We start from the raw sequence: 27,561 nt of genomic DNA, 5'->3' as shown, positions 1-27,561 counted from the left end.
TAATATGTACTTTAATGGTTTGTGGTCAGTTTTTATAGTAAAAGTAGCGTTATGCAGATAATGATCTAACTTCTGTAACGCGTAATGAATGGCAAACGCCTCTTTCTCTATTGTGGACCACCTAGTCTGAGTACTACTGAGTTTATGTGATAGATAATATATGGGTTTTTCCTCTCCCTCATTAGTTTGCTGGGTAAGACACGCCCCAATACAATTATCACTAGCATCAGTGTAAAGTACATACGGTTTATTTACATCCGGGTATGCCAATACAGGTACAATAGTTAAACTTTCTTTAAGAAAATCAAATGCAATTTGACATCGTTCGTCCCAATTAAACCTTGCATATTTTCTTGTCAGATCTATGAGAGGTTCCGCTATATTTGAAAAATTGGGAATAAACCTTCGGTAATAACTGCACATGCCAATAAACCCTCTGACTTCCCTAACCGTAGTTGGTGCTGGTAATGTTCTAATGGCCATTATTTTCTTTTCATCAGGATTAACCCCCTCCGGGCCTATAACAAAACCTAAGTACTCTGTCTCTTCCTGGAAAAAATTTGCATTTCTTTAACTTTAATTTCAGACCATGCTGCCGAATTCTCCGAAAAATCTCCTCTATATGGGCTTGATGTTCTTCAGGTGTTTTCGAAAAAATAAGAACGTCGTCGAGATAGGCAGTGGCAAATTTTTCGCATCCTTGTAAATCAATATTCATAAGTTCTTGAAATACTGCGGGCGCATTACTTAAACCAAAAGGCATTCTGTTAAAATGAAATAAACCTTTATGACAAGCAAAAGCAGTTTTTTCTTTACTTTCTTCATCTAATTGAACTTGCCAATATTCGCTTTTAAGATCTAATGTAGTAAAATGTTTAGATTTATCCAATAAACTTAGGATATCATCTATTAGCGGAAGTGGATAGGATGCTGGTCTTACGATTTTATTTAATGACCGAAAATCAACACACATTCTTTGTGTTCCGTCTTTCTTTCCAACTACTACCAAAGGAAAGGACCAAGGCGATTGTGATCTTTGTATGATCTTTGCATCAAGCATTTCATCGATGGCCTTATCAATAATTTGTCTCTTATTAAGGGGAGTTCTGTACGGTCTGTTTTTAATTGGGGGGTGATCACCAGTTTCTATTTTCATTGTTACAGTTTTTGTATGCTCTAACTCACTATCCTTTTTTGCAAACAAATCTTTATTTCTTTGTACAATTTGCGTCGAATAGAATTTATATTTCCCGGGCGCATCTACTTCACTTAAATCTAGACTGTTGTTAATTATCTCCCCCGCTGTTTTAATTGCATTTATCTCGCTCTTGTCAACAGATCGAACTGTACCTACAGCGCTTCCGGGCTTCAATTGATACGCGCGGTTAGACTGATTTATGATCATAATTGGCACCTTGCGCGTGTTTCTTATTTCACCTACTGATTCTTTTAAAATTAAACCCGGTTCCTCATTTAGACAATCATGTAAATTTTTAATCTCTATCAACCCTCCATATTTTCTCGGAAAGGCGGAGTTTAATTTTCCATAACACACAACTGCCGTTTGCGGTTTTATTAAAATCTTTTTATTTATTCTCACTAAAGATGATATATGGAGATCTTCTTCTAATTTTACATATGTTTTTCCGACTCTCAAACACCCTAAATCAAAATATATTCTTACCCCATTTGCTTTTAACCAATCGCGTCCTAAAATGACACAACGATTGAGTCCCTCGGTGACATAGAATTTATGATTCATGCGTAACCCATTCATAGAAAATGCTAAGTCTACTCTACCTATCACCGAGAGTGATTCACCATTTGCAACTTGTAAATATGGTTTTTCTTTCCTATTTAATGTTGGTTTGTACAATAGATAATTATACATTTTTCTACTAATAAGTGACACCTCAGCCCCGGTGTCTACTAATGCTCTATATCTCACTTTCCCTAATTTCATAATACAAGAACTAGGATTTCCAGTTAAACAAATCTTATATACATTTTTTCTACCACAATTTTTATTTCCCTCTCCATTGGCTTCAACATGAAGAGAGTGCCTTAGTTTTCCTGATGGTCTGGGTTTCTTTTTGAAGAGTAATAGGTGGGCTTGCGCCTGAACGACCTATTAAAAGGCCAGAATATCTCTGAGGACAATATCTGCTAATATGACCATAATTTTCACAATTCCAACACTGCAAATTGTAATTCCCTTTGTTTGCTGTTTTTGAAACTTCATTTACGCGTGTTCTATTTCTTTGATTTCCAATATTTTTTTCTGTTTGTACTTATTCGTGCATGACAGAATTGTGCTCTGTGCCCTACCTTACCACATCTGTGACAACGCTGATTGCGGAAGTGATCTACTTCCATGGGCTCAATTTCGCGAGACGGGACTTTTGGAAAATTTGTATCTTCAAACAAATTTGAAATTGGTTTATTTATCAAAGGCTCTTGGAGAGAGGATTCATAAAGTGTGTCACTTGTTCTTAATGCCAACCGTTTGCGCAAATTTTGTTCATGCATTGCCATTTGAACCGCGTTTTCCAGAGTTTTAGGATTTCCTCTTAACAATTTCATTCTAACAAAATCAAACAGCAAACCATCACAAAATATGTCTACCAACTGATTTTGAACAATTTGATTTTCTAAATTTTCTGGCGAATATGCATCTTCCGCTACCTGTAAAAGCCTTTCGGCAAATACCCGCACACTCTCACTTGAAATTTGTCTCATTTTTCTCATAATTGCCAATGCGTGTTGAGGGTCAGTAATTTCTGCAAATCGACTTTTTAAAAGATGTTTTAAATCATTCCAACTAGGTAATTCACCCGAAACTTCAATTTCTGCCAAATATCTCTTAACAAAGTCCCCCACAGACCCTTTACATGTTACATACGCGATTTTCGGAATATCTTCACTTGCCATGTTCGACATTTTGGCGTACTTCTCTATATCTTAAATCCATTGCTTGAATTTTACAGGATCCCCCTCAAAATAGGTAATGACCTGATTAATGGGCACCGAAATAGCCGCGGTTAATGATTTAACCTGGTTCAAAATAGAATTCATCCATTGTTTTATATTTCTATCCTCATCATCTTCATTGCCCCTATAAGGAAAGTACCCTGAATTCTCTTGTGTTTTATTTTCTTCGTCCAAACTTTTTGAATTTAACATTTCAGTTTCTGCCATGCGCTGTGATAATTCGTCCAAAGCTTTATCAAGCTGTTCTCTATGTGTTGGCGCCTTTGCCATTTTAGAAATTTCTATTTAATTTAGAATTTTGATGTTTATTTTACAAAATTTACAACTTATTTCTTTTGTGGTCATCTAAAAAGTTAAGTATCAAGAGAAATTGTCTCACCTTTACGTCTCTAATCTTCAGAACTTCGCAGAATCCTGGTCAACGAGCACCAAATTGACTTGTACGATGTAAGCCAATGACGAAAACTTGTCTGCGTTTTCAAAAGTTTATTAAAGAAATCCAATTTATAAGTTTCTTCTTGATCGTATAGTTTTTAGAATTAATCTGAAATATGTTCAGAATAGACCAATACACTTTTTATACAACTGTTCAAAGGATCCGTCCAATATAAAAAGAATTTAAGACTGAACTCCAAATATTAAATAAATAAAAGTCCAAAAGAATGATTCCCAGAATAATAAAAAGCCAAAGAAGTGTGATAGTTCGAGAGAAAAAAACCGGGAATACTCTTTTCTTACTAAAACAGGGTATTTTGTGCTCAGTGGGTATCCATGGTCCCGGATATAAAAATGCATTTCATTGGATCATTTACCCTCACCAACCACCTACGCTTTGTCCGTAGGTTTGTCCGTTGACCTATGAACCCCAACATGGCACCACCCTCGAATATAGATAAATACATGTTACTAATATTTATGGGCTCAGTCCTCATCTCTGCACCACAGGAGTTCTAGCCTTAAGCTCTTTTACTTACTTACTTCAAAGTTCCCAATTTTATTGTTCTTAGTCAAAACTCTTAATGATACCATTGTATTTCCGTTCAAATTTTATTACTTACTATCGATGGGCTTGATTGGTCTATTCGGATCAATTTCATTACAAAACGATATAACAAATTATAGTGTATTTGAACAACACCAAAATCCAATTTGTTTTGACAAGATAATAATTGTTTACAAAATAAAGTCCTCTTTCCAATTATAAAGTCACTGAATTTGCGTCACTATTAATATACATTCTGATTTAATAAACTTTTATATCATTTTACTTTCACTGCTAATAACTAGAAATGATTATGCTATTAATATTGTCTAAGTTTAAAATGTTCAAACAATATGTCTGTGCTAAACCCTATAGGTTTACAGGATCGCTTAACAAAGAATATCAGGTCATAGATTTCAAATAAATCATGGTGGTCAGCAGCTTTTATATAAACATTTTAATTCACCTGATCATTCTATTTTATCAATGAAAGTTAGAATTCTGTAAAAGATTTATCACCACATAAAAAGTCCGTCGTTGAGTACACCTTTCCGTAGACAACGTGAAGAATTTTGGATTAGGAAACTAGGGACAGCCTTTACGTATGGATGTATTGACGATGTCGATAGTCTTGGAAATCTTACAAGCCTGCAGTGTAATAATGTGAATGTGATGAGACTTTTTAACAATACTCAGAGACGTAAGCGTAGTCATGTACATCGTTCGTACAATAAACCTGCAATACACGACGTCTCTTTTGATTCATTACTTCCTTATATAAATCAACAGTTAGGTCTACATCATATTCGAACCAAACTTTACTCTGTCCCTTTGAAACATTTAAATAGTCTTCTTGAAAAGACCAAGGAACATCCAAATTTAGATTCCTCGACACCTGAATATAGGCTCGGATCTGTGATTATGGAAATTGCACATCATAGGCTTTTTAAACCCGCACGTTTCACGGAAGAAAATGCAGCTAAAACAATCCGTCTTTTCATTAAACTTCAATATGCCAATAAAGGAATTGTCGCAGTTAATACATGTATAAGTAATATTCTTAATCACAAAAGGGTCCAGTCTTGTATTCCACCTTATTTCAAGTTAAAGACTATGCCTTGTATTTCCTACAAATATACATCGACCATTGCTTCCAAACTTTTCAATTACAGAAACACTTTACATGGCCTGGATATCGACTATCTGAAAAATAATCCCCTTTCGTGTTCATGTTCTTCTTCGCCCTATAACTATAGTCCTGCTGGACACGTTATTACAGGTGACGTAAAAATAGTTCGTTATGAGGACTTTAGATCACTTATTTTAAAAGGTCCTAAATATAGAGAACCCTGATCCTTCAACTGGCGTCGGAATTTCATAAATATTATGGATTCTGTTGAAAATTACGCCAGACAATGGGCTAGATATGAAAAAGAAGACATCGACACCTTGTCAGAATGGATTAAATTATCAGATCCATGTTAAAGTCACGTATTAAAAGATTGAGGGGCAAAGTGAAAAACATCTATCCTTCTGTGTTCAATAAACCAGATGTGAAAAAAGAATTAGATAGATTACACGATCAGTACGTACTGGTTCCTGCCGACAAAGCAGGTAACAACATTGTTTTCGTTTGTAAGTCTCATTATATAAATTGCATTCTATAAGAACTTGCATTCAATTCTTCAAGTGGTAATCCTACTTATACATATACTTCTCTTTCTAAGGAAGAAATTCTTCAGAATCACCTGTCAGTTTTGAATACTTTTAATATTCCACAGAACCAAAATGAATTTGAACTACCTTATATATATTGGATTCCGAAACTTCATAAGAGTCCTTACAAACAAAGATACATTGCAGGTTCCAGTAAATGTTCAACCAAGCCGCTTTCGTTACTTCTCACTAAAATATTGACAGTAGTGAAGGAAAATCTTCAAGAGTACTGTACAACTATATATTCAAGAAGTGGTGTAAATCAGATTTGGATACTTAAAAATTCTAAAGAACATTTGGACAATTTGAAGTCATAAGACTTTACAAAAATCAACAGCATAAAAACTTACGACTTTCATCTTTATACACAACAGATCCCCACGACAAAATAAAATCCAGGCTTTTTGATATCATTGACAGCTGTTTCTTCAACAAAAAATGGAACTCGTAAGTTTACTTACCTCGTCATTGGTCATTTGAAAAAATATTTTGTTAAAACAGATTCTGATTGCACACATAAGTACTCTGAAGTTTACATCAAGAAGATGCTTGAGTTTTTGATTGACAATATCTATGTGGTTTTTGGAGACCAGGTATTCCAACAATCTATTGGAATTCCCATGGGTACAAAATGCGCTCCGTTATTAGCAGACTTATTTTTATATTTATATGAAGCAGAATTTATGCAAAATCTTTTAAGTGAAAAGAAGAAAACACTTGCTGTGGCCTTCAACTCGACATTTAGATGTATCGACGACGTATTGTCAATCAATAATGATAATTTCCATTCCTACGTCGACACGATATATCCTGGTGAGCTTGAGATAAAAGATACCACAGAGTCAGACACCTCTGCTTCATACTTGGATATTTTACTTAAAAAAGACATTAACGGTAATCTAACAACCAAGCTCTATAATAAATGTATGACTATAACTTTTCTATCGTCAACTTCCCTTACTTATGCAGCAGTAAACCTTCATCACCTGCATATGGAGTTTATATATATCTCAGTTGATTCGATACGCAAAACATGCTCTACGTATGAACAATGTCTAAAACGACGTTAATTATTGACAAACAATTTGATGAAACAAGAATATCTAAAGTCTCGTTTAAAGTCATCATTTCGAAAACTCTATGGTCGATACAATGACCTTGTCAGCAAATACAATTTATCATTGAATGAAATGCTGACTGACGTTTTTCATACCAATTGTTAGTCCATTATTTATACACTGAATTGACCACGGATTTTTTCGGTTATATCCTGATTATGACAACGAGCACATGACGGGTGTGACCGGTCGGCAGGGGACGCTCACTCCTCCATGGCACCTGATCCCACCTCTGAGGTTTCCTAGGTCCGTGTTTGCTCTGCTCTTATTTTGTATATTTGTTTAATGGACGTTGAGATTTGATACTGTTCGTTATTTCCATATCCTTCTTTTAACCACCGAACATGTATCTCTGCTGGTGGACAATTTGTCCCCGAGGATACTTGTCGTTCGGTACTTATTCATGCATGAGTACACATAATAACGAAATGATACTGGCAGGCGCGTCGCCCAGTATAAAAAGGCGTCACTCCGTTGAGTTTATAAGGGACACAGACTCAAGGAGTTCATTTGGTGCCCCTCGGATTATCCTCAGGGATATTAAACATATGTCATATGTACAGTCTTCAGATTCCCAGTTTTGGTATAAAACCAATACATCATATACCAAAGTGAAAGAGTGTAAAGTTTCTATTACAATTATATTGCATGATTCCTTTTCCAATCCAATGTCTTCTGTTTCAAAATGTTCTGTGCGAAACTGTAAAACCTGTGACATTTTGATAACTGACACTTCTTTCACCAGTAATCTTACTGGACAGAGCTTTTATACCAAAACTTGGGAAAATCTGAACTGCAAATCTTCTAATGTTGTCTATGGAATAGAATGTAATCTGTGTGGACTTATTTATGTCGGTGAAACCAAGGGATCGCTTAACAAAAGAATATCAGGTCATAGATTTCAAATAAATCATGGTGGTCAGCAGCATTTATATAAACATTTTAATTCACCTGATCATTCTATTTTATCAATAAAAGTTAGAATTCTGGAAAAGATTTATCACCACACAAATAGTTCGTCGTTGAGTACACCTTTCCGTAGACAACGTGAATAATTTTGGATTAGGAAACTAGGGACAGCCTTTACCTATGGATGTATTGACGATGTCGATAGTCTTGGAAATCTTACAAGCCCGCAGTGTAATAATGTGAATGTGATGAGACTTTTTAACAATACTCAGAGACGTAAGCGTAGTCATGGACATCGTTCGTACAATAAACCTGCAATACACGACGTCTCTTTTGATTCATTACTTCCTTATATAAATCAACAGTTAGGTCTACATCATATTCGAACCAAACTTTACTCTGTCCCTTTGAAACTTTAAATAGTCTTCTTGAAAAGACCAAGGGACATCCAAATTTAGATTCCTCGACACCTGAATATAGGCTTGGTTCTGTGATTATGGATATTGCACATCATAGGCTTTTTAAACCCGCACAATTCACGGAAGAAAATGCAGCTAAAACAATCCGTCTTTTCATTAAACTTCAATATGCCAATAAAGGAATTGTCGCAGTTAATACATGTATAAGTAATATTCTTAATCACAAAAGGGTCCAGTCTTGTATTCCACCATATTTCAAGTTAAAGACTACGCTTTGTATTTCCTACAAATATACATCAACCATTGCTTCCAAACTTTTCAATTACAAAAACACTTTACATGGCCTGGATATCGACTATCTGAAAACTAATCCCCTTTCGTGTTCATGTTCTTCTTCGCCCTATAACTATAGTCCTGCTAAACACGTTATTATAGGTGACGTAAAAATAGTTTGTAATGAGGACTTTAGATCACTTATTTTAAAAGGTCCTAAATATAGAGAACCCTGATCCTTCAACTGGCGTCGGAATTTCATAAATATTATGGATTCTGTTGAAAATTACGCCAGACAATGGGCTAGATATGAAAAAGAAGACATCGACACCTTGTCAGAATGGATTAAATTATCAGATCCATGTTAAAGTCACGTATTAAAAGATTGAAGGGCAAAGTGAAAACCATCAATCCTTCTGTGTTCAATAAACCAGAAGTGAAAAAAAAATTAGATAGATTACACGATCAGTACGTACTGGTTCCTGCCGACAAAGCAGGTAACAACATTGTCTTCGTTTGTAAGTCTCATTATATAAATTGCATTCTATAAGAACTTGGATTCAATTCTACAAGTGGTAATCCTACTTATACATATACTTCTCTTTCTAAGGAAGATATTCTTCAGAATCACCTGTCAGTTTTGAATACTTTTAATATTCCACAGAACCAAAATGAATTTGAACTACCTTATATATATTGGATTCCGAAACTTCATAAGAGTCCTTACAAACAAAGATACATTGCAGGTTCCAGTAAATGTTCAACCAAGCCGCTTTCGTTACTTCTCACTAAAATATTGACAGTAGTGAAGGAAAATCTTCAAGAGTACTGTACAACTATATATTCAAGAAGTGGTGTAAATCAGATTTGGATACTTAAAAATTCTAAAGAACATTTGGACAATTTGAAGTCACAAGACTTTAAAAAAATCAACAGCATAAAAACTTCCGACTTTTCAACTTTATACACAACAATTCCCAACGACAAATTAGAATCCAGGCTTTTTGCTATCATTGACAGCTGCTTCTTCAACAAAAAAAGGAACTTGTAAGTTTACTTACCTCGTCATTGGTCATTTGAAAAATTATTTTGTTAAAACAGATTCTGATTGAACACATAAGTACTCTGAAGTTTACATCAAGAAGATGCTTGAGTTTTTGATTGACAATATCTATGTGATTTTTGGAGACCAGGTATTCCAACAATCTATTGGAATTCCCATGGGTACAAATTGCGCTCCGTTATTAGCAGACTTATTTTTATATTTATATGAAGCAGAATTTATGCAAAATCTTTTACGTGAAAAGAAGAAAACACTTGCTGTGGCCTTCAACTCGACATTTAGATGTATCGACGACGTATTGTCAATCAATAATGATAATTTCCATTCCTACGTCGACACGATATATCCTGGTGAGCTTGAGATAAAGGATACCACAGAGTCAGACACCTCTGCTTCATACTTGGATATTTTACTTGAAAAAGACACTAATGGTAATCTAACAAACAAGCTATATGATAAACGTGATGACTTTAACTTTTCTATCGTCAACTTCCCTTACTTATGAAGCAATATACCTTCATCACCTGCATATGGAGTATTTATATCTCAGTTGATTCGATATGCTTGAGCATGCTCTACGTATGAACAATTTCTTAGACGAGGTAAATTATTGACAAGCAAGTTGATGATACAAGAATTTCTACAGTCTCGTTTAAAGTCATCATTTCGTAAATTCTATGGTCGATACAATGACCTTGTCAGCAAATACAATTTATCATTGAATGAAATGCTGACTGACGTTTTTCATACCAATTGTTAGTCCATTATTTATACACTGAATTGACCACGGATTTTTCCGTTATATCCTGATTATGACAACGAGCACACGGCGGGTGTGACCGGTCGGCAGGGGACGCTCACTCCTCCATGGCACCTGATCCCACCTCTGATGTTTCGGAGGTCCGTGTTTGCTCTGCTCTTATTTTGTATATTTGTTTAATGGACGTTAAGATTGAATACTGTTCGTTATTTCCATATCCTTCTATATTAAACGATGTTTCAACATAACTTAACCATCTAGACTTTTGAACAAATTAAACATGCGTGTGGTGGTTGTGGAGAGGGGGATAGCCTTTGACAAATTGTTTGAATTGTATTTTCAAAAAAAATTGTCTGACGAAATACTTAAAAAACAGTGCACATTTTGATAAATTCATGCACAACGCTTTGTACTAAAATAATATTTACTTTTGTTGAGAAAGTAAATTCAAAAAGTTCCATTACGGGCAAAATATGATTTCTAAATTCTTTCGTCTGAAACGCTCATTCAAAAAGCAATATGTGCTGCATTTTGAACAAAACATTGGCTGTTAAATACGTCATTATGTTAAACTTGTATGTTATTTAATTTTTTCTGATCAATTAGACTAAAATACAGGATTAAATTGTTTTTAACAAAGACTTCTGCACAATCAGATTTACAGTATGAACAACGAATATTTTATATGTCATTGAAATAGTTATATAAAAAAAAAATTCCGACATCAAAGTTGCTTGAAGTAATTACGTGTATGTCATGTCCATTTATTGGTGTTGTCATAAAGCAGTTTACTGCATTCATAACCATTTTTGGAAAATAGAATGTTTATTTCAAAAAGATGTGTACGTTGTCCGTATTATTTTATGTGCATTCTTAACCACCATTGAAGTAATTCTTTCAGTGATAGCTGTTATCTTAAAAGTTGCCGCAACGATCTGTATTTTATTGCAAATAAGTAAAGGTTACACAATTTCAAAGTCAAATCTATAATAATCTTGATATTTTTTAGATGAGACCTTGTATACGGCCATAAAATGATATATATATTTTTAATAAGGGCTTTTTACAAAGCCTGTGGATTATGGAATTCACAATTTACAATTTGTTATTATTTAATACAAATTGTGGATTGTTATTTATGCAGTATTAATTTTATTGTATCAAATCCCGTAAAATCGAGTATTTACATATTCATGTTCATTTACAGACAATGCAAATCTAGATATGTCTCAGAATAATTAATTCTTTTGAAAAATTGATTCGAAATCATAGAGTGCTGAAAAGTAATGCTTTAAAAAACTATTATAATTAAAAGGAATTCAGAACAGGACAAAATCTACTTAATGAATTAAAGTCTTTGGAACTGCAAACATTGAATAACTATATCACATACTGTTTTACCAATAGAAATAGCATACGACAACCCTCGAGTGCCTTCTCCGAATGCTCGCAAATTGCTCAACACGTTTTCTTTTGCATCTTGTTTGAAATGTAATTTCAATTGACTTTCTAATTCTTCTTTTTTCTTTAGAATTTCTATCTGTTTTTCTTTTTCAGCCTTCGATATCTTCTGAGATAACTCATCATTTTCATCTCTGAATTTTTCAATCTTTTCATTTATTGCGGCACGTTCCATCGGATCAGTAGTAGATTTAAGTCTTTCTTTTAATTTGGATATCATCAAGTTGTTACGATCAAACTTTTCACTATCATCTCTGACCTCCTCAGAATACTTTTTGTTGAATTCCAGTTCAATGTTGGCCATATAAGCTAGCTTTTTTCTTTCCATTTCTTCCTTTTTTTCGGCCTCTTGTCTCTCTATTGCTTTTTGGATTTCCTGAAATTCTTTATTTGTGTAACATGTCCCATTATTTTGATCCATTATTCCTCGTACCATTTCCAAAAGTTTTTGTACTTGTTTTTCGTTGTCCTCCTCGCTTGCTCTATTATTGAACGAAATCACACGCTGTCCACATTTGGCAAATAACCCCTTCAAAGTGGATGGACATTCATTCATAAACTCAGAAAAGTTTACACCATCAGCATTCATGTCGTCTCCTTTTGGGAACAGTAATATGGAATATTTAAACACAGAATCTCCAAATAGTTTTTCGATCTCTTCTATGACATGCTCTTCTTCTGGAGTGAATCGAGCTGTTCCCAAAACAATTATAAATGCATGTGGACCAGGTGCAGCTACCACAAAAAATTCCAAAATTTCATTAATCAATCTGTTACGTTCTTTATTCGTATCAAGAAAACCAGGTGTATCAATAACAGTTATAATATCTCCAAACTTTTCCACATCTTGTGATTGGCATGTTTCTGTGACCGAGACCTGGCTTGCACGCGAGGTAAATATTTTTCCTCCTAATATAGAATTGCCTGTTGCACTCTTTCCTGAGCCCGTTTTTCCTAACAAAACCAATCGTACTTTTTGTTTTTCATCTAAAACACAGAGTAGAAATTTATGTTAACATTCATCGTAGATAAGACAAGAGCGACTGTACGAAATTGTTTTATTTATCCTTAACACGAATACATAATCTCAGGAGAAACTATAAAATCATTCTATAAGTAGGAAATGAACTGTTTTATGTTCTTATAGTACCTCTTATCTTAAACAATATTTATATCAACAGGAATAATGTTAAAGAGAGTGAAATATAGTAGAACACCCCCTAGATAAAATGTATTCTTGTATGTGCAAAGATTTTCTGTACTGGACACACGATGTAATAGGATGCACACAAGATATGATAAATGCACGAAGCAATGTCAGAAAACAGTATTCAAGCACAAAAGCCTATTAAACAATACAGATTAGGAGCAAAACAATCAAGGGCCTCGAAAACAATAGAGGTGGGATCATATGTCATGGAGGAGTGAACGTCCCCTGCCAACTTTTAATACCAACCATGTGCTCCTTGTCATGATTCGGAAATAACGGGAAAATACATGTGCACACACAGTTGCAGTTATAAGACTATATAATTAAAAAAAATGATTTATTGACTATATTTACATTTTTATAACTATCTGTTGTAAACTGCAAATGTGATTTTTCCACCAGTATACGTGACTATCGAGTAAAATTGCGTAACTACGCAGGAGACTCAGATTTTGGAGACCCAAGATCGTGTTCACAACAATCAATATGTTACATACTCAATGTAAAAAAAGGATGGCTGACCAACATATTGCAATGAGGAAAATGAGAAAATCGGCCAATGGGGACGATTCTGATTTTATAAGAAAATCGGCTTCAAAAAAACCTGAAAACGTTTTAGAAAATGCGTCAAATAAGATGAGATCGAGAGTCGACTGCGCGTGGAAGAATTATCCACTTTCAGTCTGAAATAGGCCAATCACTACTGAATTAAATATTTCCTTAGATTCCAAAAGATCCCCTGTTGTCCCCCTGTCAGTCCCTGACATTTTCCTTTCTCTCCCTGACTTTCTCCTATGATCCCCTGTCGTTGTCCCTGCTCTCCCTGTCCAGTCCCTGTCGTTCTCTGTCATTGTCCCTGACTCCCCTGTCTACTCCCTGTCGTACCCTGACATTCTCTAATCTCCCATGTCCAGTCCCTGTCGTCCCCTGTCGCTTGTCCTGCTTCCCTGTCTACTCCCTGTCGTCCCCTGACATTTATTTTGGCCAAGAAAAGGAGTTTTAAAAATATTTTTGTTGCATTTAAGAGTGAAAACTGATATAGTCTTGAAAACTTTAAGCATATTCTTTTTTGAAAATATAGACTTAGAAAAAAGTTATCACATTTTTAAATGCCTGAACTTATCTCCTGTAATTTAGTTTCTATTACTTGTATCTATGTGATTTTTTTTTGGTTCGGTATCATTTTCGTTGGAGAACGGCAGAGAAATATATCGATTCTAAAGAAGAAATAAATTACCAATATATTTCATCTTGTGATGGTAGACGGCATATACATTGTACTTTATGAACCTTTTATATATATTTATAAAATTTTTCATTTTTTATTTGATCTACTTTGAAACATCTTTGAGCATAATAACTGTCTTTGTACAAGAACTAGATTTAAACAATTCGGAATACATTATCAAATCCATGCATGGGATATTCTGTTTTCCAAAAGAATTTAATGAATAAAAAATTAATTGAAAGGAATGAAATATAAATGCATTGATCAAATAAATTTTTATTTAACCCCTTCTATACCGCATCGGTCAATATGACCGATAGCGCGTTAAAACACGACATCGCGATAACAGGACATCTGTATATTTTAAATAATAGCATTAAGGTATATAAATTATATATCATCTTTTAGGAAATTATCTCTACTTTCAGACCCTGTAAAAGTTTTTAGCCTTATTAATCGGTAATGAATGGATTTTACGTTTTGAGGACATTCATGACTTTTTGAAAATGACGCAATTTTCCAAAGCAAGGACGAATATCCTGACGATAGGTATATTTTTTCCTGATTAAATTATTTAAATAAAAATATATATATTTAAAAAAGGATATTTTCTCTGCTTTTAAAATATGTAAAAATTATTGCTTTTACTTTTGAATATAAAAGTGTGGGAATCTATCACACAAGACAGATACATCCTTGATGCTGTCAAAGGTTATTCATTAGAGTTCACGTCATTGCCTGTTCAATATTCAGTGAGAAAACATAAAGGTAATGCTGCAAAGGCAGTTGCTCTGGACAATCAGTTATCAAAGCTAATGGATAAAAGGAAAGTGGAAATAGCTTCACACACTGACCACTGGTGAACATATCTCGATTGTGTTTTAGCGTCCAAAGAAGAATGGTAACTATCAAGTTATTTTGAATTTCAAACAAAAAAATGTAAACATTGACTATGCTCATTTTAGAATATGTTATATGGGATCTTTGGACCTGAGTGATGCATATTATACTGTTAATGTGGCTTTAGACCGTAAATATTTAAGATTCATATGAAAAGGAACCACGTATCAGTACACTTGTTTACCGACTGGTCTTTCAAATGCATCCAGGCTTTTTACAAAACTCATAAAGCCTGAAAGTGCTTTACTCAGATCTAAAGGACATGTGTCAGTTACATACATTGATGATTTCAAATTACAAGGAGAAAAGCGTATATGGGTTCTTTGGACCTGAATGATGCATATTATACTGTTAATGTAGCTTCAGACCGTAAATATTTAAGATTCATATGGAAAGGAACCACGTATCAGTACACTTGTTTACCGACTGGTCTTTCAAGTGCATCCAGGCTTTTTACAAAACTCATAAAGCCTGAAAGTGCTTTACTCAGATCTAAAGGACGTGTGTCAGTTACATACATTGATGATTTCAAATTACAAGGAGAAAAGCGTGAACAGTGTTTATAAATACACATGATACAAAAGAACAAATAGGGTGTAAAATCAATAAGAAAGAAATAAATCTTTGGAAATACCTACACATGAAATTGTTTTCCTAAGATTTGTTTGAATTCTTAATATTTACATTTTCAATGTCTTTGCCTGAGATAAAATTACAAATTGAAAATGTACTTTATTTTCCCATCAATGTATTGGCGCGGTTCAAAAAAAAATCCACGTGCATGGCGGAACAAACAGCTAGACAGAAGCAGGGTTTGGAGCACGTGGATTGGCGCAATCAAAGTATGTAAATAAATGTAAATATAAGGAATAACTGTCTTATTTTTCAATTTTATCAAGAGGATCAATCGATTGGCTTGCGTGATAATTTTATGCAGAATAAGCAAGTAATCACGCAACACAATCGATTGATCACATCATGAAATCAAAAATAAGGCATATATTCCTTAAATGAATGACAATCAGCCTCAATCCACAGAAGGTAAAGAAATTAGACAATCATCATGAAAAAAATGTTTTAAAAAAATCATTCTCAATCAGACAAGTGGCAGAACTAGTATGAGTCCTTATTTCTTCCTCAGTAGTAGTTTATTTGGGAATGTTGTACACCAAAATACATACGAGAAAAAAGGCCATAGCCCCTAAATGGAACAAGGGAAATTTTGATTCAAAAATTACATAATCAACAGAGGCGCTTTAATATGGTGGTCAAATGCAAATGGTTAGAGGTATTAGAGCTCCCATTCGACAAATATATAGCAGTGAAACACTTTTTAACCCCCCGTTCACACATGGACGCCTCTTCTACTACGATCATAGCGTGGCCGAAAGCGTAGCCGATCGTGACAAATCGCAGGAGAAACGTCGTGAAGTCTTCATCAGCGTTAAAATATTCCGAAAAAAATAAATTTAATATTAATATTTTTTTTAGAATTAGTTTTAATTTAATGTGAACTATACTAATGCATATGTATGTATGGGGTCTCAACCGAGTTCGGCCAACACGACTTCATGTACATCAGCTGTTTGTCACGTGACATGTTTAAAATTAGAAAAAATATGTACGGATACAAAGATCGTAAACGTTCAACGATATACGGATAATTTTTCACTATGAAATTGATTGTGTTTTATTTAAGACAAATTTCTTAACCCGAAAAGTGCTGGGAGTAAATTCTCACTGCCCGGGAATTATATAAGATTTAGCCGACTTTTGATAAAGTATGTGCATTTACACTATACGCATTGAAGAAATGTAAAACTACGGAAAAAATAGACAGCGCACAACTTGCTCCTAGCACTTTTCAAAATAGTAGGGACAGTATCTACATGTGTATAAAATATCATAATTTATAATAAAGCGGATATCGTTGAACTTTTGAGATTTTGGAGGGGTTGTACATATGATTGAGTGTACGTTTCTATATACACCTGGGGCCCGTTTCACAAAACTTATGACTAAGATCTGTCTTAAGACCGAAAATTATCTTAAGATTGCACCATAGCCGTTTCACGAAACTGTCATATCTTATGATAATTTTAAGATCTATCGTAATCTTAAGACAACTAGATACATGTCTTAAGTCTAAGGTGAAACTTGCAATATGTATTGCTTGCGACTATGTATTTTGGCTAAAAACCAATGGATATTAAAAGAAAACGGTTTTTAGAGATAGAAAAACCCTTTGGACTTTATCCGGCCAGTCAGAACAATGACACCCCCCCCCCCCCAATAAAAATGCCGAAAAACATACGATAGAAAAACTAAAATGTACATACTTTGTGTTTTCCTCTTTCTTCATTTCAAGACATTTTTCTTAGGTTCTACCCCATCCCATCTGAAATTGCGCACCCCCCCCCCAAAAAAAAACCCAGATGCTTCTTAGGATCATGTGCAATTTTTTGGATTTCATTAGTCCATGAATTTTAGTTTTATTTATTTTGTTACAGCTAGTGTGGTAGACAATATATAAATGATTATTGTATGCCTCTAATTGTGGTGATTTAATTTCCAAGTAAACATTTTTTTCAGTCGTACAAATTAGATAAAAATAAAATAGTTTAATTTCTTAGGTATCCTCATTAATCCACCAGAATGTGATATTTGTATGACAATTCAATATGCTGTAATATTTGATGCTATATGTAATGTACATGCTTTCTTTATGCTTATTTATAATAGTATTGAAACCGTAGAATTGACTGGAATTTTTTCTTTTGTTTCTCCTCTTCATCTGTTAGCATCGATATTTTGTTGCAGTAGTTGAAGCGTTTCAAAGACACCTGCATCGAATTAACTTTTAAACGAACTTTGAACATGCTTTGGTGTCTCAAAAGGGGTCATTGTCAAAATTGTACGTAATTTGCAAAGTTTCAGATACACTAGTAGTTTTAATCAACAGTAATCACTGTTAATTAAAGTTGATACTATAAAATGTTGTTTTTGTTTTTCGGAGGGTTGTCTGCGAAAGAAACTATATGAAACACACATTATTTCAATATTTCAAAGGAAAATTAATGAAAGACTTAAAAATCCCAGTAATATTAAAGAATGGAATTTGTCTTAAGACTTGTCTTAAGATTTCTTATACTTAAGATAGTTTTGTGAAACAGACGTGGCAAATCTTATGATTGTCATAAGTCAGATCCTAAGATGATCGTAAGATCTATCTTAGGACAAATCTTACGATAGTTTTGTGAAACGCGGCCCTGTATAAGTGCATGACTGCGGCTTTTATAAGAGACCTAATAGTTATCAATTAAATAAGACTCCTAACTATTGATTAATGCATTCAAAAATATGAATCAATTGTAGTCAGATCAGGCTTATATAGATTTAATTTTCATATTTTCAGTTCCACTAATTGCTTAACCCTCTGGCTGCGGGAAGGACATATATGTCCTTTTACCGCTCGCTGCGGGAGGGACATATATGTCCCTGGCGACGTCATAAAGTTTGAGACATTTTTTCACTTTCTTTATTGAAATTTATATATTATAATAATTAAATTTGACTGCAGTTTTTGCTGAAATAAAAGCTAAGAATTTCAAAACAACTACCAATTAATGAAAGTTGAAAGTTAAAAAAAAATATTTTATAATAATTCGTGCAATTTTTATGCATTGATTGCAAGTTTAAAATGCGCAAACAAAACACTGTAAAAATAAGTAGTTTAAGTCATTGAGAAAACTAATAAATTTTACTGTCCATATAATCACTACCTTAAAAGTATAGTTTTACTAGGTACATGTATTAGGTATATTTACTGGTAAGATAGAATTTATAAGCAACTTTCACTAGGCCGGTATCTAAGTATTCATGCGACCCTAATTCCTCAACTCACTTTCTTAATTTCACAAGGTTTTTCTTTTAGAAAATACCTTTTCGCAATTCAGTTCTAACATAAATACCGGTAATACACGTTTCTGCAAACCTAAATTAAGGATAATAGTCAATTTTGTTGAGGGAAAAACCATAATTGTATATGATAAAAAATGTTACATTAAAATTTTCAAAAGAGTACTAAATGAAAATACTAAGAATTCCTTCTGTTCTTTTGGGGGTAAAAGCACGCTACAGTGTATAATTTAGAAATAATAAAAAAAAAATTTTAAATGTTTTCCAAGATTTAAAAAAGATTGCTTCTAAAAATTATCTTGATTTTTAGTTGAAATAGGAAACTGACAGCGGAAATGATGTTCATCTGCCTTCGGGTCAATTTTGTAGAAGTAGCTGTAGGACATGCGAATCTCAGTCGCACTATTGCAAACCATTTTCTCGATCGACCTTGGACTCTGTTAAACCGGCCCAACTTTTATCGAAGAATCCCAGTCAAATCTTCGAAAAATTAATAGATTATCTGTACCTGAACAATTTAAAAGCTTTATTATAGACTTTCTCGGAAGTGGAAACAAGTCGCTTTGCACAGCTGAGCAGGTTCTATTTTCGCAACATGACCCCAGACACAATTCAAGTATCGTTTCTTAATTGCAAACTTCATACGATACCCCTCGGTATGTCCAAACGCACAAGTCCGTTGGATTTAATTTATAGATCTTATTTTACATTTTTATTTCGTCACAGGAATTCGCGTACCTATCAATTATACCGAAATTTTCATTAAATAATAAAAAAAAAATTTCGGCAAAATTGATAGGTACGCAAACCCCTGTGATTTCGTCTAGCTAAAAAAAAAATTAAATATCAGAGTAAGCAATGTACTCTATATGCGTTCGTTTTAGAAGATCCTGAAAAAGGATACAATGTTGCACCCTGTTTTTCCTGAGTATATATTGTATTTTTGCTTTAGTAAATTTTCCTGTCTATGTGGTTGCAGGTTGCCCCCCCCCCCTCCTCATTCTTTGTCGTCGTAAGGTCAATGTAAATTTCAAGACATTGACAATTTTTTGCTACCTTGTCAGATTTAAAAACCCTCAATTTATCGTAGTGTAAACTTCTGAAGTCATTGCTTATCATTAACTCAACAACACAAAATTTTTATGTATTGTCAATATTTATGCTTTCAAAATTTACGTCCCCCCCCCCTCCACACCTTAACAGCAGTTCTACTATAAAAATTAATTTAGATCCAATTAAATAACGGTAGTCAATGTTTCATTGTAAAAAAAATTGAATCTAGACCTGACAACTATGTAAAATAAATGAATTTTGTAATCCATGTGCCCCCCCCCCCCATCCCACGTTGTCAGTAAAGCGATTAATCTTAATGATATTTCAGATGTTCTAATCCATTTAAAAATATGCTTCACTGCACCCAGGTGCAATCAGGTGATATGATTTGTAAATACGACACCGGGAATGGGATGCGCGGGAGGGGGGGGGGGGGTAATCGGTGTGTGGTTATAGTTCGCCCTCCTGTGTCCTTAATATGGGTGTTTATTATTTCGACTTCTTCAAATTTTAGATAAACCCTGAACACACGATTTGAACATTGTGTAATCAAACATGCACGATTTTGTGATATATTTTGTAACATATCAATATATTAAGGGCACTGTCTTCTCACAATGACACGGTTCAATATAAGTTTTAAACTGGATCTTTATCCAATGCATATTTTTTCTGTTATGCCTACTTGAAATTATCGAAAAAAACGTGATCAAAACATTTATTAAACTCTATGTTAGACACAATACGATATTTTGCAGGAAGAATAAAAATGCGCTTGTCAAATGAATTCTCTTTACAAGACACTACGAATAGCAGCCTTCTACGTACAATGTATTTTAAATATATTCATTTCATCATCATTATGGCGAAGATTACACATCTTCTCAAATCTTCAGATTTTAAAATAAGTTTTGAATTATCATAATCCCGTCGATTTCTCTGATAACATAAAACAGCACTTGTGTGTTTTCTACATCATCATTTATACTCAACTGGAAATTAATTTTTATTTAAAAAAAAAATCAAAATGAAAAGATGTAGAAAATGAGTCCCTTAAGTCAATGATTAGCCGTGTCGACTTGTCCGAAAAAAAAAATAAACCCCAGAAAAGTAAGGAAATCCGCATTAAATATTGACTGTTGAGTTTTGCTTCTAAATAAATTGAAAACACAATTACTTTTTTTCTAATTCATGTAAAAAAAATACAAATGGATTAATTGTTTCTGATGGTCTATATTTTACAGCTAAAGATTTTTAATTTAAAAAAGTTTTCTCTATCTCACAAAAGATGTTTTGTTTGAAAACGTCTTTTAGCCAATGTCTATTTGCAAACTTATAACAAACTTATAGGCACGGGGCTTTGTACCAGCATGAGTCAGGTATTTTTTTTTCTAATTTTGCCGAACTAAATACTAGACCGGAAAGTAAATTTTCCGTAAATATTGACATTAAATAAGCAACTAGTTGTAAATCTTCTTCACAATTCTTGGATCAATTATCGGCAATCAGGTGTTGAATCATTTAAAGTCAACTTTTAATGAAATATTTTAACAACTTTTAAAAGAATTTATAGAATTATTTTCGATACATTTTAATTTGAATTCATTGGTCAAAATTGTTATGTTAGGACATTTTTCTTAAAGATAAAAACATTTTTTGAGAGGGGGAGGGGAGGGGGGTTAATTAAATTTTCGTATTTAATTAATTTTTGAAGAAAGCGATAAGTCTGTGCGCCGAGAGACAAAATCAAATATTTGGAATTTCTTTCTTTTTTTCAGACCGCACAACCTTAGAAATTGCAATGCATGCAGATGGAGAATACATGTAAAATCAAGAAAATAAAAATCTTTTATTGGTCTACACTATTTTCATTTTTATCAAATTATACTTACAATTACTTTTAAAAATTTAAGAAATAATAATAGTCATTGTATATATCAAACTGTTTTTAATTTGCGTCTGATTTTGATGTATGTTCATTTCTGATAGTTTATCAGTTTTATCTGATTGAGATAACATAAAACAATTAATTCAAAAAAAATCTTGATATAATAATTAGAATTTACGCAAATATTGTATAAAAAAGTTTTTCATAGTTTTGTTGATTTATCGCATATAAATTAATTTCCCTGTACACATTCCTGTAAAAGACGCGCACTTAGCGTTAACCCGAAAAGCCCGCAAAATAATGTCAAAGAAATTGTGACGTCGTTTTAATCTCGCAGTGACGTTATAATTTCTGTACACTGACGTCGCAGCCAGAGGGTTAATCTGCGTCTCAAGTACAGAGAAACTGTGTGTCAAACTAGCCTATGACGTCATATCTTTTAGTACAGCGAGATCAAGTTGGCTTTGATTTTACATTCAATTAGTGTTATACTGACAAGATAAGTTACACATTGATTAATATATACAATAATCACGAGAAATCGAAGTTTGTAAGAGTATATGAAAAAGGAAATTATTATTTATTTGCCGAGATTCATTTCACAGTGACGTCATAATCGAATATTGTCAAATCTTCATTCTTTTGCAGAGGAAACGAATTAGAATATCAGCAATGCATTTTCTAAGTAAAAATTGATCCCCAAACATATATTTAGGTTAAAAAACGATATTTATCCAGGCATTCAGATTCGTATTTGGTATTTTTAGTCTTCTATTTCCATCGTATGTTTAATAATAAACAGTGTAGAGAAAGCTTTAAGTGTCTTAGTATCATTGCAAGACATCGCAGATCACTTCCTATTTCATATGATGCTGATAAACATTGGTATCTAAGGCTTGATTCAAGAAAAACTTCTTTCTCAAAAGTTCTTTTTTTTTCCTTTTATACAGTACAAATGTAAACTTTTATAAAACCCTCTCTAAGACTTCCAAAAAACCTCGAATTTTCCAGAATCCTCGAATCGAACCTCGAGGCAGGGAAAACGACAGAAGATCACAGAAGAAAGTCAGGAAGAAACAGGAAACATCAGGGACTGACGGGAGAACGACAGAGGATTTTTATGAATCTAGGGGTATTTTTAATTCAGTAGTTTAAAGATGAATAAAATGTATTTTTTGCATGAAAACATATTCAAACTTCATTTTGATTCATTTCAAATTAAATATTACATTTTTGCCTCATATTTGTCAGAACAGCAACAAATCACACTCTTTTTGTAATTATTTAAAATATGGAGACAGTTTACAATCTTGATGCTCAAAGTCAATTTAAAAATACTTATCAGTAAAATGTGAAACCAAGCAAATATGGATCCCGAATAACCTTCATACAATTTGTAAGTGGGATCAGGTTCAATCGAGGAATGGGCATAGTATGCAAACCTGACACAGGTGATAAGCAAAATGTTGCGTGGTGGTACATCAGAAACGTTATATCTACTGTATAAGTGTTTTATTTATATCCATTTGTTTCATTTCAAATAACTTGTATCTCAATAGATGCAAAACTTATGATACTTGTAATATTTCGGTTTTATTTTCTATTTCTAATTTTAACGATTTACGCCTCTTCAGAAATCTTATGTTGGCTTCTTCGGGAAAAAAATGAAGTATATTAAATAAAGAATGAAAAAGGGCGCAATGTAATGTGAGTTGACATCGCCATCTAAAATACATCACCCAAGACACATTTAGATACTTTGCACTGTCTACCATTTGTATACATAATGAAGGCTGGTTTAATTTTTGAATTTATTTAAATATTAAAAAATCTTTCTCTCTCTCCAAAACACACTTTTGATACCAGACACTAATTATAAGGTACTTAATCTACTATTAAGATTCTGACTTTGTATGCGCAAATTTATACAGGTAATGCGATTAGTTTTTACTTAAGTGATACAGAGTGCAATAGAACTGGCACTTATACGGTTCCAAAAAGCTTAAATATCAAATCAAATAGCTTAAAAAATGAATAGATAAATAGTAAAAATTATTATTTAAAACTGCAGACTATAGTTCACTTGTAATTAATTTATTTAGATCTCTACGTCATCTTACCTGTACACAATTCCCAGCAAGCCAAAATTAGTCACCAGTACTTTTTCAGAATTTTGGCTAAGTGGGGAGACACCGTAAAAAGTAATCTTTACCATTTATAAAAGACAGCGTACGTATGTATAAGTTTAATCACTGACGCGAGGTAAAACGTGTTTCTTAACCAATAGACAACATATTTTCCTCTTTGTAAGTGATTACAAAAAATTGACATCAGAAATTGTCAATTAAAACTGTTTAAAACACAACCTATTTTTTTTTAACACATATTTTTTTTCAATTTGAAATTTTATATGGGTATTTCTCCAACTCTGTTCGCATCAAAAGAGCATATCTTGAGCAAGACAATTTTTTTACCTTTAGTAACTTATTCAATCTCAGATATTCCAAGATCCATTTTTTTTATCCTCAGCAAAGATCTGAATTGTTGTCGATCTTTGAAAATCAGTCGACTGTTCGTTTTTATTCTCTAGCATAGAAATCAAAACTGCATATCAAAATCAAAAAACCTATGAATAAGATAAAATACCTTCCAAACAACAAGAATTTTCCTTCGCACTTTGGACGTTGATAACGCCTTCTGCCATTTTTGAAAGATACAAATCTGTCAAAAAGAGAAAGAATTATTTCTATATAACTGTTTAGTGCAGATGTATAACTTTTAAATGAACGAATAGATATCAATGACACCCGCTAAAGGAGGTAGACCATTATCCAACTCGTCAATCCCTAGCTACAAATCATGAGATATTTTTAACCCATGTTAAATTCTTCAAAAACAATTTTTGCACTGTTTTTATATGGGACTCTACCATATTTTACTTCATTATTACAATATATATCTTGTTAATGTTCATTTAAATAATGTTATTTAAAGTTTGTAATTCTTTAATTTTTCTATACAACTCGGTAATGGTGCTGAAATCGGGTGTAGATTGTGTAAAAATATAACTGAGGTCATGAGCAGGAGATCCTTCTATTTTAGGTATATGATTAAATCGCAGATAAAAGTTTGTTTATCTTCAACCTGATTAATTGAGCTACATGTAGCATACTCCAGAGTGTAGCTCAATGGTTTCAATTGCTCTAAAATTTAGAAAAATGAAGTCTTTTTCTATATGACTGTCATTTGGAAACACAGAAGAAGTCTATTTGGGATTAAATAAAAAATAAACAATCAATTCGACTCCTGTCATAATACATCAATGACTTTTTTAAAGTAATTTTCAAAACCACAGAAGAAAATAAAATACCATACATTGTGTATTTATCATAGACGTTTGACATATTATTAAATTGCGCACTTGTACTGTGCCAAAATTCAATATATGATTTAAATTGACAGATCACTTCGTTTATAGCTTGATTAATTAAACAAATATGTTCCCTAGACCATTTCTTATAAGATACACTTGGAAATTTCAATTTTAGCTGTTACAAAAATCTATATCAACAAAACAAATTTCCTAATAAAAACTACCTGTTCGTCAACGATTGTCTCTCCAACAAGTGTAAATATGCATTTAAATTTTCATAAGTCATCATTCTAGACATAACATATGGAGATAAAGAAACATATTTAAGATCCAAAGTCCATTAGCAATGCAAAATAGGAGCAGAGCGAACAGGGACCTACAAATAATCAAGGATGGGATCAGGTGCCTTGAAGGAGTGGGAAGTATATGGAGACATGTCTAGAAGTATTTGGTTCCTAGTCAATTTCTCCGCATATGTGAATCGTCTGGAGATCTAAATTACCATTTAAACAAGATACAATGACATTAAAAATTTATTCCCATGAAAAATCGCCCGAATACTTAAGCATCCGGATGTGTGGCATCTGGATATCTGAAGGTCCACTTTATATGAATTTAAACTACTTCGATGTTGAATTCTGTTTGTTATCGCCATATCCTTCTATAATAAATATCTTATATGGATATAACGAATTATATAGCAAAATAATTTCATAGGTCCCAGCGACTTCGTTTTAACCGAGTTTTGCTGTATCAACAATCGCAGTTAAACATATTAAAGTTAAAACTTTTATTTTCAAATTGAAAGTAAATCTACAGGTTTATCACAAATAAAAATTTGCAAAGGTAGTATGAAACAAAAACCAAATACATTTTTAAACGACACTGACCTCCTGTAAATAACTGCAAATACTTACGATATGGATTCCTCTTTCGCTTTTTTTCCCTTTTTATATCTAAGATCACTTTCCCCCTACATTTGAATACTAATACACACCTACCGAATTTCCCCTAGATGCAGGTGATTTAATCAAGTATTAGCTATTTGGGGGTTGGATTTTTACATGAAAATGAAATGAAAAATAAAATATAATAAAAAAGGACAAGGTTTGAAGCAAAATCTTCGTATTTCCATGATTTGTTATGCTTTAGCATCTTCGCTAGCCAAGGGTTTCTGATAAGCTACTCTCCTCATAAACCCTTGGCCTACGGCGTTCATAGAAATGGGGATTTTTTTCCAGAGTTCTTACTGGATTTCAGTACACCCAGGTTGACCAATCAGCAATTGTTTTTCGTAAATGACAAAATTTGCGTTCGGGGTACAGAATAGGTCCTCAGTACCCCTTTGCTTGTCGTAAAAGGCGACTAAAACGGATGAGACCGTATAAACCGAGGCCCCGTGTAACAGCAGGTGTGGCACGATAAAGATCCCTCCCTGCTCAAAGGCCCTGAGTGCTGAGCATCGGCCTAAATTTGCAGCCCTTCAAGGGCAATGGTGACGTCTCCATATCAGTGAAATATTCTGGAGAGGGACGTTAAACAATACAGTGAAGTTGCCAATTCCGGGTCACGTCTGGATGTTTCGTTGATATTTTGCAAATCTGTTAAAATTAAATTTTATGCAAAATATATATTGAAAGACCAAAAAGTGAGTCATCCAAACAACTTTTCGTTTTCAAAGTAGCTACACGGGAACAATATACACAGGGGTAATTTCAGAAAGGCCTAGCTTCCCCAGTTACGAATCATTTTCTCCATTTCCGGGTCATGTGACTTCAAGGTCGTGTACTATTCATGGAACGTTTCTGAACAGGATTTTTATGATGTTTAAACATAAAATAATTCATCCAGCTTGGAAAAAAAGTAAAACAACCACAGAAATATGTTTAAATTATTTTTAAAACAATTACAACAAAGCAAATTGCAGTATGCAGAATTTAAAAAAAACGTACTAGGATTAAAAATAATACAAGTAAATTCACTTATTGAAAACTGCATTTGAAGTGTAGTAGATTTCACTTTTGGCTTTCCATAATATTCAGGGTATTCAGATTAATACAGCTCTATTGAGAGATATATTTTGGCTATTGGTGTTCTATTATCAGTCAAGCATGAAAAGTATCTATTGGTCACTTTCACTTCTTTTATTCTTTTTTTGGCTATTTAAATCATGACAAACCTTTATATTATCAGTAGTGTATCTACTCATTGACTAGGTCTAGGGTTGACACCTTTTCCACCTTAATCAGGTATTACAAGTTTTTCAGTATTGCATGTTTTTTGTATAATAAATTGTTGA

The 27,561-nt window shown here is 33.2% G+C and overlaps 1 protein-coding gene across 1 annotated transcript; it reads right to left on the bottom strand.

Moving 5' to 3' along the window:
• Window positions 1-11,579: 11,579 nt before the first annotated feature.
• On the bottom strand, window positions 11,580-13,753 carry LOC134265091 (GTPase IMAP family member 9-like). Its single transcript, XM_062747329.1, has 2 exons — window positions 13,579-13,753; window positions 11,580-12,679 (listed from the first exon to the last, which is right to left on the bottom strand). Exons 1-2 carry the CDS (start codon window positions 13,751-13,753, stop codon window positions 11,580-11,582), a joined length of 1,275 nt encoding a protein of 424 aa, XP_062603313.1.
• Window positions 13,754-27,561: the final 13,808 nt, after the last annotated feature.

This window comes from Saccostrea cucullata, unplaced genomic scaffold (assembly GCF_032062105.1).
Source record: "Saccostrea cucullata isolate Sc308-1 unplaced genomic scaffold, CSIRO_AGI_Scuc_v1 ctg2176, whole genome shotgun sequence".
Classification (NCBI taxonomy): domain Eukaryota; kingdom Metazoa; phylum Mollusca; class Bivalvia; order Ostreida; family Ostreidae; genus Saccostrea; species Saccostrea cuccullata.
This window is presented reverse-complemented; position numbering and strand designations above follow the sequence as displayed.

Excerpts from the sequence above, each read along its gene's own strand:
- LOC134265091 (XM_062747329.1), bottom strand. The coding sequence starts at position 13,753 with ATGACAGAGAACGACAGGGACTGGACAGGGAGAGCAGGGACAACGACA. Across the intron at positions 12,680-13,578 it reads TGGCCTATTTCAGACTGAAA|ATGAAAAACAAAAAGTACGA; the intron begins GTGGATAATTCT and ends TCTGTGTTTTAG.